Here is a 12971-nt window from a genome sequence, read left to right as displayed (position 1 = left end):
CTGTCTTTAGAATGTTTTTCTGCATATGGCTATTGAACAAGAACAAAGATGCTGGGCTTGCTTATGAGCAGTCATCCCTGGCCCTCAGTCATGTGTTATTTGTGGTTGAGATCTGTTTACAGCTGATAGCATCTCTCAACATGCTCATCATCATGTGCATCTGAGTGGATATGTGTCTGCGTGTTCAAAGGCATAATAGACACTGGTTGCTCATAGCCTTCAAACTACAGATGCTATCAAGACTTAGCAACTGTAGGAGGATTCTGAGAAATAAGAACAAGTCAAGGAGAAGAAATGTAGATTCTAAAGCAATAGAAACTACTGATCTGCTCTCTTTCCGGCACTTATTGTATTTTGTTTGGTGTTTAAAGAAATAGATTATGGAAAGAAAAAAGGAAGAATAGTGAGTTTTGATTTAAGCTGAGTGGTTTGGCAGCAGTCAAATGCAGAATTCATCTAAAGCAGTATTTTTCTAAACTGAGGGAGAAAGGAGAGTACAGGGAGGGATCTTTTGTTTTGTGGGTATTTATAGGCACAGAGTTCCCCGCATAAGGGAACTTGTCTGGGCACTGGCTGAGTGGTTTTAACCTTGGCAGCATGTTGTGAAATGCACTACAGCTAGCTGAATTCTATTGTTGTTGTCCTGTTTGGCTGTAATTAGAGGGAGATAGGCATGAAACCTGTATTTGGGCAAAGTTGTGCTGTGGTAATAATATTAAGAACATTAGAATGTTCTAATAATATTCCCAGATAAATAAATAAATAAATAGGAATTATTTAGAGAATTAATTTGTCTTCCCAGAAAGGAGTAGATAAAGATCTGTGAAACAAGATAAAAGGAAATGAATAACTGCTAGCTTGAGCACTGAAGATCTGTCATAGACTATGACAGAAATCTGAATTTTGTTAGATGATGGCTCTAAAAGCAGACAGGAACTGAAAGCTGTAGCATCTATTGTTTGGTGCCACCTAATATATCACTCCAGAAACAAATTGTTCAAAACTGCTTTGTTCAAGTAAGACTCTATTTAAAGATCTGAGACACAGCAAATTGATTTGACCACAGTGATGTCTGAATTACACTGGCACATTTAAATTTTTGGAAAGATGGGATGTTTTAGGAAAGTATTGTCCATTTCTTGTATCAAAGGTGTCCTTGGTGAGGGGGGAGAGGTGCACCAGAGAGCTCTTCTGGTCAGGGATCATGCAGATGTGGATGTAGTTTGCACACAGGTTACTCAGATCAGGCTTTTTTTGTTGTTGTTGTTTTCTGGCATGTTGTAATTTCTGGGAGACTGCTGTTATCGATGTTGAAATTGTGTATTTTTCCACTCCTTTGTTTTTAGAAAGGATGTTTTAAAAAACAGCTGGAATTAAACCTACCAGAGTCCACTTTTTTATGTAAGTGCTCACAAGGCTATCCAAGAAGTGGGACATTCATGGCTTTAGTATTTTTTTAATAAACAATTCAGAAATTGTCTGGGAAGCTCTCCTGCCCATAGAACTGCAGGTTAAAACATGGTTGCGATTTTGACACCTTTGCTAAACTTGAAGTACGGTGCAGGCAGGTATGCAGACTATGGGGGAAGGGGAGAAAAAAGTACCGAAAGAAAGCATGGTGCTGTGGCATTTTAGTTGAGATAGACAGATACAAAGAAGACATTTCTGAGCCATAGTATCTTTTCCTATTTTCAGATTTAATGTAAGCAAAAATTAACCCTGTAAGGGCAGACTGGAAATCAATCTTTCTTGCTTTCCTATGAATGGCTAAACTTTCAAGCTTTTATGTGCTCTGACTCTTACCACAAAAAGAACAGCATTTTTGCTCATCTCTAGAGTATAACATACTTGTTCATCTTTCCATAGATGACACAAATTCTGAAGAGGTAAGTGAAAAATAGAAACATTTACTTCTTGTCAGATTCTTTTTTGTCTTAGTCAGTAGCATTCAGTCTTTATCTGTAGAGAAGCTAAATACCTTGGTCCCAAAAGTGTTGCAAAATCTGGCTAAAAAAAATGCCTGAAAACATCCTTTCCTCACATGCACATTTTTTATCAATTTAAAATGGTAACATTCTGAAGTTATGCACCAATGTGTAGGAATGGAAGACAGCAGGACATAAATTTCGTATCACCTGTATGCCTGCAGAAATGAAGACATTAGCAGCATGACACCTAAATATCGCAGCACAAAGGTCTTAAAGGGACATGAGAGCTAGTTAGCTTTGTTCCTGCTGAGATAAGTGCCAAATGTTATTATTTTGATGGTCAATTTTCCTGAAGACTTCATGGCCATTTTTACACTTGAGCCTTTGTGTCTGCAGGATGCCATGGTGAATGGTAGAAATTGGAGCCTGGCTGGGCATAAGAAAAAACCACATATGCAGTGCCCTTCCTTGGGCATTTTTTCTATGAGAGCACTCTGATGAGTGCTATTTTATATGTTTGGATTTTCCTCTCCTCTTCACTGTATCAGTGGTGGAGACAAGCAGTGTAATGCAGAGGAAGGAGATATAAAACTTTCTAGTCTAAGAAACAGCTGATTCATGGGGCTTTTAATGTTACAATATCTGGATAGAAAAAAAAAAATTAAAATCTATCATTTAATTTTGAGGAATAAGCATGGCCAGAAGGCTTTTAATGAGGGAGGATGCCCCACTAACTGAGATCACCAAGGCTTTAGTCCATGAAGAAGCTGTTATCATTGCATTATGAGGATTGCCTGAACAGAAAAGAAAAGCAGTCAAATATGTTCTTTGATTGTGCCTTAACTATGTCTTACCTATCTAATTAGGTAAATAAAATAAAATATGCTGGAACAAGACAGGTGTCACTTACATGTCAGCAAAGAGAGAAAGAAGGGGTGTGTGGAATGCCCATGTGTCCAGCTGTGTGCATCTATATAGGATCCCCTGGAGGAGCTGCTCTGTAAGGTGGTGTGTGTGCAGTCAGGGAAGCAAGGGTGATGGACTCAGGAGTTTTAGCTGCAAAAGCTCTGCAATGAAATAGAAAGGCATGTCCTTCTGTATCATTTCTCAAACTTCTTCACCCATCAGACACAAGAAACTGGGAATTAAGCTGGAGTCCCAGATAGCTCCTGACTATTGAAATGTGCCCTGCCTGGCTGCAGAGGCATTCTTCCTGGTGGGTCTGGGTGTCTGAGCAAGGTGACATCTCATCCGCCTTCTCCCATCACAGAAGACACATCATGGGAGGGAATGAAAATGAGGGAGACAGACTCTTTTCAGTTGTTCCAATTGACAGGCCAAAAGGCAATGGGTGCAAATTAAATCACATGAAATTTCATCTGAGCACAGGCAAAATATTTTATAACATGAAGATCATCAAACACAGGAAAAGGGTGTCCAGAGAGGTAGAAAGATCTCCTTTTCTGGCTATTCAACATTCAGCTAGGCATGGCCCTGAGCAATCTTTAGGTGATCCAGCTCTGAGCCAGCAACTGGACTAGACAGTCTCCAGCAACACATTCCCAGCTTATTGCACTGTGGTGCTGTGTTGTCATGTCATGCTGCAGAAAGAGATGGGCAAAAGAACGCCTAACCTCAGGCAGTGTGCAATCCCAGGCAGTGTGCAATCCTTTGCTCATTCAAATTGTTACAATTTTTGTAGGGGTAAGTATGTTCAGACTTTATCTGTGCAGTTTTTCATCTAGGAGTGCCATATTTTTAATTTTGCAGGAATATTCTCCTATCTAGCTGCTTTTTTTAGGTTAAGTCTCTAAGTTCAGTATTATGTTGCAACTGTCTTCTTAAGCTGTTCCACCATGAACTGTAAGTGCTCATTTGGTCCTGTGGTTAAAAAATTGTATAAAGTCATTAAATGGTGTCATATTTTTAATCAGCATTGGAAATTACTTTATTATGAGCACATGTACTAGTGCAATTAGTTCCTATTACTCTGACCTGCCCTTTGTAGCCAAAGAGGCAACTTGCAGTCAAGTTCTTTGTTATGGAAGTGTATTTCAAAACAATCACATTATTTGGAACCATTGTTTAGCTCTACTCAGCACTTAAAAATCCCAACAGTCCCCAGCATTCTTTTAGAATCTGAATAGGTTATTAGCTTTCGTATTTAACAAGCTATAAGATGAGATTTTCATGAACAAAGTCTTGTCTTCATCATGGAGATGATACTTGGAACCAAGGTAACCATCTTAAAATTTTTCCTTTTAAGTATAATGAAATATCCCATAAAAACAAAGAGCTTTTACATATATATTAATATAAGAAAAGAACCTATGAGCCAATAGTCCTACGTTGAACCAGCATGGTACAGAAAATAGATTAAAAATAATCATATAGGGGCCATATTCTCTCCATGTTACTGATAAATAAATATACTAAAAATATTGAAATATGTCAGTATGTATGCAAATGCTATAGATTACTGGTTTGATTTTTTGAAAACACCAAATATGATTCTGAGATTATTTTACAGAATAGAGTTGGGTTCAAAGTGGTCTTATGTCAATAAAAGCATCATTCGTTTCTTTTCATCCCTTCCTGAGGGCTTTGTCAAGACTTTTTTTTTTTCCTGAGGACTAGTTTATCTTGGAAAAGGAGTACTATTTACCTTGATATAAGGTAGCTCATGGTAAGCGACAGCCAACTATAGAGGGCTAAATTCACACCATTTTTCTCTTCTGCCATAATCTATTTCACAAGCCAAAATAAGGAATGTAACCAAAATACTAAGAATATTAAAGCACATAAAGTACTAGGTACTTAGCTAACTTGCCTAGTGTCATCAGGATTACTAGAGACTACACCTAGCTTGTTGCTGACTCTAGATATGGAGTCTCTGATTCTTTTCAGGGCAAGTGAAGAAACTAAGAAACAGTTTTAACTTTCATTTAGATGCACAGAAACAGACACATGCTGATTCTTTCAAAAACAGTGTACCATTTTGCTGTCCACTGGAAAACAATAAGCAGAGAAGCATATTTTTAGAACATGCAAAATATAACAAAATTAAACAATATGTTCTGATTAATTCTTTATTTTCAACATCAAATACATTGATAAAAATCTTGCACCAATCAGGTAGCCTACCAGATTTTTTTTAGACTTTTTTAGAATTTTTTAAGTGCAAAACAAAGAAAAAAAATACTTCACCAAAACCAAAGACGTCAATAATTTCATATGCATCAGTGAAAGAACAGAATACTTCAACAAATAGATTATGACAGCTGAGCCTATACCAAAGAAAGGACTTTGCATTGACAGACTACATAGTGCACACAAAAGCATTGGTTTCATAGTACAATAAGGTAATACATTAAGTGGCTTGATAATGCAAGTCTCATGACCAGCAGTCTATCCCTTCCTTTTTCAATGGGCACTTTCTGAAGAAACAGACTTCTAATCATAGGCACACAGGATTACAGAATGTTCTAATTTGCAAGATGGCAGCATATATATTTTTCTAGATTTTTGTTTGTTTATTTCCTTTAGGCACATTTGAATGCAAAAGAATTTAATACCTCTCTAACACAGTGCAAAACCAAATACCCTTTATGGGCAACAATCACTTTGAAAATGACTTTCAGGATATAAGGCTACCTACATTTGAAGGATGAAAGGGAACTGTGAGTAGAAAGGGTAGGACATTAATATTGGGAAAACATTAATTTTAAACTCTCAGATCAGTTTGAGATTATGCTACACTTGCAGGTGACAGCAAAGATTGGTTCGTATTACGATACCATTGTTAACATCACCCTTCTATTACATGTGTTGACTTTCTATCTGTAAAGCCATATCACGATTGTAGATAGCATTGAAAACATCAATATCTTTGTTCAAAGTAAGAAATGCACTTCACACAACTTCAGCTGAGAATGCCTTATATACAAAACCTATTATCCGTAAGTTGAGTTGCACTCTAATTTTAAAACAGGAAATTATATACACAAGAGGGGCTTACCATGTTCTTACTAAGCCTGTAATAAGACTAAAGACCTACTGAGGCAGAATTTTTATCTTGTTGGTAGTTTGCTTATTTTTAAACATTTGGCACAGGTCTTAAGGAATTATTTGCCATCTACTGAAATGGATGGAGGCTCCAGTACAAATCCTGACTCATATGAAGGGGATAGTTTTGGTTCTTTTTGCTTGCTTTTTTTCAACTCAAGGTCCAGTGATCTGCTGACAGTCCTTGCAATATCCTTGGGAGCTCAGTTTGGATTATTTCTTTAATTATACTTTTAAACCCCTCAGTGTAGAGAAGGAGAAAAATCATCAAGTGATGTCACTGAAACATAATAGTAAATTTATCATAACACACACCAATAAACTTTCATTAAACTATTTTACCCGAGTACAAATCTTATTACCCCAACTGGGAGTTTTACCTGAGACAAAGTCTGCAACATTGAGACATGGCTCAAACCACTATAAACCAAAGTAGCTTTCACATATTCAAACACCACATAATCTGACACCACTAAATGCTACATATCTCCCTATCTCCTCTTCTACCTCCCAAGCTATTTGTGATACTTCAGTAACACCCATGTTCTCAAGCAAAGCAAATTCATCTGGTCTATTTATGTTTGCCTTGTGCTGGTATTACATTGCCTATGTTTCTAGAGGGTTTCTTTGTTTTTTGATGTTTTTGTTTTTTTAAAAAAATCCATGTATAAATGTTACAAAATAATTATTTTGTTAGCTGTCCAGAGACATCACTATGAATGTTTTGGTAAAAGCATAATTAGCTGCCTTGAAAAGTTTTCTTTCATTTTTTTTTTACATGCTATATATTTTTATGTAATATCCAGCACCAGATATTCAGGTAGTACTGGTTTGTCAGCTGCAAATATAAAGTATATATGTATATATATACACACACATAAAATAGCATCTTGTGAAATAACAACTACCAAATGTCAGGCACAATTGTTTGCATACACGAGAGCATCATTCAGAATTACATATGAAAAAAGTTGCCGATTTTGTATCATAGACTTCATTTAATCAATTGAATAGCTACATTCATCTGTCTGATATGGGGGCCATCTTTATAGATTACTCTGGGAATGTTACTATATTCATTAAGGTGCTGCTTCAATAAAATCTCATTAAAAAGTTAATGACATGGATCCTAAATCTGCCCCGAGGTAAATTAATGTATTACTGGGAAACACTCTTTCTAGGTTGCCCTTCACTGTTGTCACCACAAACATGGGAGGACTGGATGAAAGCTAATTTGCTTCCTTGCAAGGGCTGAGCCCAGGAAAGAATTCATAATTATTGTGAGCTGACTGATATTATTCTGTATATTCCAAGATACATTATTATACCCTTCTAACTGCTGCATACCACTTCAAATCATGCATTTCCATCTTCACTAGGAATATCTCTTGAGTGTAAAGGTACTTGCCCTTTATAGTACCATCCAAATCTGACCCTCTATTGTGAATTGCTCTCTGTGAACTACCTTCTATCCTCTAGGTCAAATTTACACTTGAATCAATGTAATGACCTATTCTGGGATGTAGGAAGGCAGGCATTCATTTAAACCAATTTGCTTTCCAGCTTATGAGCTTGATCTGTGTGTTCTAGCCTAGAGACCAACAAGTTGCATGTAAATTATTTATAGAGCAGCTCTAATGCACACTGGGCTACAAGTGAATGATGATGGTGTAAGCACCTGAATTTAACTACAGGGATTCCTGTGCTCCATTCAGATCTTAGCCTGCACTCATTTCATGGTTTTTCTAACACATCTGAAAACCAGCTAGTAAAAAAACCCAAAATTTCCATTTTTTTTCATGACATTTAGAAGCCCTCAAAAAGCCCTTAGGTACCAAATAAGCGCTCGCAAACACACGCATACAGACACACACATGCTTTTACTGAATACACAAAAAGACAAAATCTTTAGCACATTCAGAAAAAATGACATCAAGAAATGGCCTATGAACTTACGGTGACTGCTTCACATGTTTAGGCTTGCACAGTTTTTGAGGAATCTTCTCAACCATTGGTAACATGTAGCTTTAGGCTTTCAAACTGTTCATATCCTCAGATATGTACATTAAACTATTATAGACACCATTATGTACATTCACTAAAGATTTGAATTCTTGACTTGAAGCACAAATCTGTCCTATGCCTTGCTGCCTTCACAACTGCTGTGAAACTTGATCTCACTGCACACAGACTCTGCCTGTGTGACAGGGAGCGTAATTAGACATAGGCACTCCTGTATGGCATTACTTGCACTGTTTCCTATATTTAGTTTCTACAGGATATTCCAATCAACATAAAGGTTTCAACTATAGTAAAAACATTCCTGAACCATTTCACTAGCACTGTGGCCATCTGCTGTGGAGCAGCCTACACATGTGCTAGGAAACAACCTCACTGGTAGGGTGGTTTCTTCCAACCAGCTGTTGGAATAGTCCCTGGTTCATTCTAACTCCCAATCTGCACCTGTCAATCAGAAGTGCAGATAGCATGGGCAAAGTTTATCATTACATTAATAAAATAACCCTGGCATATGTAATAATCTCATTCCAGTACCCAGCAAAGTTCCCTGACATTTAATTTTCTAGCATAGAGCCAGTCAAACAGCAGCACCAACTCCTACTTTGGATAGCATATCATGTGGAGTTCTTCAGTCTCTTTCACGTCTTGTTGAAACTCTTGATGTCAGTGGACTTTTTGTATATTTACAGTTGGTCTGAAGAATCAAACTGATCCTTAAAAATATCCTTAGGAGCTACAGACATGCATGGAGAAAGACAGATTCATCTTTCTGGACATGCAGTCCCAGAGTCTACACCATGTGTGAGGCTCATTGCCCAGTTTTGGTGTCACAGGTGAGGTGGCTCTTAACAGTGATTTTGAAGCATGCCACAACAAGAGCCAAAGAATGTCAAGGCAAGGAAAAACCTGCTGCTCTGACTGTGATACTAGCCCTCCCACACACAGCTAGACCATGCTCTACTGAGCGGGTGGGACCATCCCACCCTTCTATGCCAGTCTCGCACTGGCATCCTCACCCCTTGCTTTGTAGCACAACAAAGCACAGGATAGGGGGAGGGATTTTTTGTAAATAGTGCTGGATCCTGTACATGTGTGAAGACCTTTTTTTAAGACCTGATGATTTTTGTAATCATCTGGTCTGATTCAAGAGTGTTATGATTATGTTGTCACTGTTTGCCATGTTGCCCCGGATTTACACTCTTGGGCAACAAAACAATTTAGCTTTCTAGGATCAGACAAGATAATATGCATGCAAAGCAATTCATCTAGAGGATATGGTAAGGGTACCTAAAAGTTTGGTCAGAATGAGGTTGAAAGGAGTTGTCTGGTGATGTAAGCCAGCAAGGAAAAATACTATAATTCTCAGACAGCAGTTCCTTTATACTGTAGAAAGAAAAGAGGCAGGAATCTAACTAGACTACCAAGGCAGTCCCTCGCAGTGCAGCTTCCCTATGGCACACTAAGATGCCAGTCAGCTTTCTCTTTACACTGCCCAAGAAGTCATTCAGAATCTCTACCAAACTGCTTCAAAGTTTCAAGCAAGTAACGAACTAAGTGAGCTCACGATTTTGGATGGATATTAGCAAAGACCACCACTCATGAAGATACCAATATGCATGGGTGGTATGGCCTATCAATTTATAGTAAAATGAATGTATGGTTTAGATGAGGACTTAGTTACCCAAATAACATGCAAAATTAAATTAAAACACTGCAAATTTTAAATCAAGTTAGCCAGACAATCCTTGCTGGCTATCCGTGGCAATGAAATGTCTTCCATTTAGGATAAGCAATTTAGGCAAGCGCTTGACAAACACTCATATGGAAAATGCTGGTGTCTGTTGTCACTGGAGTGTTTCCAAAGATGGCACTATAGATGAAATGAAGCATGAGCTAGGTAGAACACTGCTGGGTTTCTCATACCACTGTATATGCTGACTTCTGTTTATATTGTATTCTGCATATTCTCCTCTTCTTTGCTGTTTACATAAAAAGACTGCAAGGAATGAGATGAAGCTGATGCAGTTGTCAGCTGGCTTCGGTTCTCCTCTTCCATGGGTGCAGCACTCCTGGCTGCTGGGGCGTGCAGTCGGTGAGCGTCCAGCATCTCCAGCAAGAGATCGTAGAGTGGAACTACATTCTTACACTTCATATTGTACAGGTGCTCCATTCCTTTGTTGCTGTGGGTTGTGATGGAAAAAGTTACTTTTTAAATATGGGGGGGGGAAGCTACCAGCTAATATTTGCTGTGTTCGTATAAATCCTGTCTTGTACTCAACAACTTAGCAGTGCATTTGCTGTACACATCTGCTACAGTTAGGCAGATGGTGGCACCTTCAAATAATGTTGCAGACTGCTGTAGTCAAAAATGTAGCAGACTGCTATACATCTGGAATTTCCTTAATTGTACAAATTCTTTTTAGAGGGGAAAAGAAAAGGTTCATTAACACAAGAACAAAGAAACTCTATGAAATGACACAAGTGAAAAAAGCCACATGCACACATCCCTTGACTTTCCCTCAATGTGTATCAGTTCAGGAGGTAAAATCTGCATGTTTCAGATTTAGTAGCTATGATGTGGTGTTTAATTTAAATTTCATTAGCTGAAATAATGAAAACTAAAATCTGTGTAGCAACATCTCCTGTGGTTTCATAATAATAAAATATATAGTATATATTTGTAGAAATTTATCCTGTTAACACCTCATCCACTGAGCAGTTACCTTAAGAGGTAATGTGGGAGAATAATTTGCTGCAATTACTAGTAGTGTGTCAGGCAGCCTACCTCTGATTAGCAAAAGACATGGTACTCTAGACTGGAATTCGGTAGTTCTGTATTTATCCTCATCCATACAATTGACATAATAATCTCTTTTCTAAAGTGATTGGCAATCATGCCACTTGTGAGAAGTGGCTGCATAAAAGTGATAGTTTTATTAAATCTTATAGGAGTCTAAAGTTTGCAGAGCTAGGCTACTGCTACATTAATGTTCTACTCAGTACTTTTCATACACCTGTGTCCAGGTCTGGGGTCCTCATCCTGAGAAAAACTTAGACCTGTTAGAACAGGTTCAAAGCAGGGCCAAGAAGATGATCCAAGGGCTGGAGCACCTCTCCTATGAGGAACGGCTCAGAGAACTGGACTTGTTCAGCCTGGAGAAGAGAAGGCTCCTTACAGAAGCCTTCCAGTACCTGAAGGGGACCTAGAGGAGAGCTGAAGAGGGACTTTTTACAAGGGCATGTAGTGACAGGATAAGGCAGGGTGGCTTCAAACTAAAGAGAGCGGGTTTAGATTAGGTACTAGGAAGAAATTTTGTACTGAGAGTTGTGAGGCAATAGAACACAGGTTGTCCAGAAAAACTGTGGGTCACCCATCCCTGGAAGTGTTCAAGGCTAGTTTGGATGGAGCTCTGAGCAACCTGATCTAAGTGGAAGGTGTCCCTGCCCATATCTGGAGGGTTGGAAACAGATGATCTTTAAGTTCCCTTCCAAACCAGGCCATTCTCTGATTCTATGGCACACATAAGATTAAAGGCAGATACTCCTTTCTATCGAACTATCAGCATGATCAAAACAAAAGACAGAGGAAAAGACAACTAGAAGAGACAAATGGGGTAAATATTTTCATATGGAATTTTTTTTTTTTGTAACTGCCCTTCACACAGTTTGCACTCCCATCCGTCAATGAAAAGTGTACATGTGCATTTGTGACACCTGTGACACCTCACTTGCATGGGCCCAGCACAGAAGTGTGTGCTTGCTCTCACCTCATGTGTCTGATGTGAGAGAGGATGAGGAGGAGCTGAGCCAGTCTTCTGTGTTGCTGCTGCAGAGAAAGACCTGACTTAGCCATTAAGTGTATCAGAGTATCTGTGATTTTGTCCAGGACACGGTGAATATAGTCTTTCTCTTCCAGAGATTTCAAGGTGCTGGAAAGAAAAGTGTACACACCTAGAGTAGGAGGGAGAAAGAAAACAAACAAACCACAGACAAAAATTACTTTGGTGGACTCAGAGCTGCCCAAGATATGTCCTGTGCTGCCTCTTAAGCTGTGTTAAGCCAAAGGATCTGAGTGTGTGCCAGTTCTCTTGCTTGGCAGCCATGTCGCTGCTCTGAATGACCCTGGAGCATGGATTCAGGCACTGTAGGAAAAGCAGGAGGAGGAAAACAATGCCACTTTCCTGCCTGGCTTCCACCAAGGTCTGTACCAGGTGCTGGGTGACACCTGCAGCTAGACCTACCTGTGGGCCTTCTCTTGGTCACCTGACTCTGAAACCTTGAGGAGATGCTGCTCCCCTTGAGAGCTCTGCAATACTTACCAACCAACCCAAGATTTCAGCAGGTTTTGCCATTTTCCCTATTGTTTAACATTTGATTTTTAGTGATTTTTCTAGACAATTTAGAACTGAATAATGTTACCAACAAAACATGTAAACAAAACCAGGGTTTGTTTATGGATGTTTGCCCCAACGAAATTCTCTCAACCAAGCAAAAGCCTTGAAAAGTGTGCTCCTTCACCTGCAAAGCTGACTCTGCTTTAAAAAACGTGTCCAAATCAGCTTGAGCAAATTTAGCTGTCTTGAATAGCTTACTGCTGAAAGTGAGCAGCCTGAAGGTTTGGACCAGATAAAAATTTTTCCAGAAGACAGAACACCTTAAAACTCCCTCTCCAACAGACCCTCTACATCACCTACAAGAATCTCTAATCCAGGCATAAGAGCTTTTGCTACTAGTAAATCTTGGGAGTATGAAGCACACCAGCTTTCAAAATTGGAAAGTCTAAACTATTTTGGGCTGTTTTATCTTGATTCTTTTTCTGGACAACACACAGCCATTGTGAATCTGGTCACAACAACACTGTGCCAAAAGAGAGCTGTTGCATTCAGCATCAGTTTTTAAATCTTTTGGACTGAACCAGTAACTCTAAACAGGTCATATTGCCATAATCCAGTCCTGAGG

General features: G+C 38.8%; 1 protein-coding gene across 1 annotated transcript in view; it reads right to left on the bottom strand.

The window, feature by feature from the left end:
* Nucleotides 1-5003: 5003 nt before the first annotated feature.
* Nucleotides 5004-12971, bottom strand: part of ESR1 (estrogen receptor 1) — a 132468-nt gene continuing 124500 nt past the window's right edge. The window contains 3 exon segments of the mRNA XM_068184633.1: nucleotides 5004-9978; nucleotides 9981-10192; nucleotides 11780-11963. Coding sequence (XP_068040734.1) covers nucleotides 9857-9978; nucleotides 9981-10192; nucleotides 11780-11963 — 518 coding nt within the window. The 3' untranslated portion in view covers nucleotides 5004-9856.

Source organism: Anomalospiza imberbis, chromosome 3, assembly GCF_031753505.1.
Source record: "Anomalospiza imberbis isolate Cuckoo-Finch-1a 21T00152 chromosome 3, ASM3175350v1, whole genome shotgun sequence".
In the NCBI taxonomy this organism is placed as follows: domain Eukaryota; kingdom Metazoa; phylum Chordata; class Aves; order Passeriformes; family Viduidae; genus Anomalospiza; species Anomalospiza imberbis.
The sequence above is the reverse complement of the archived record's forward strand: the minus strand, read 5'-3'. Positions and strand labels throughout refer to the sequence as shown.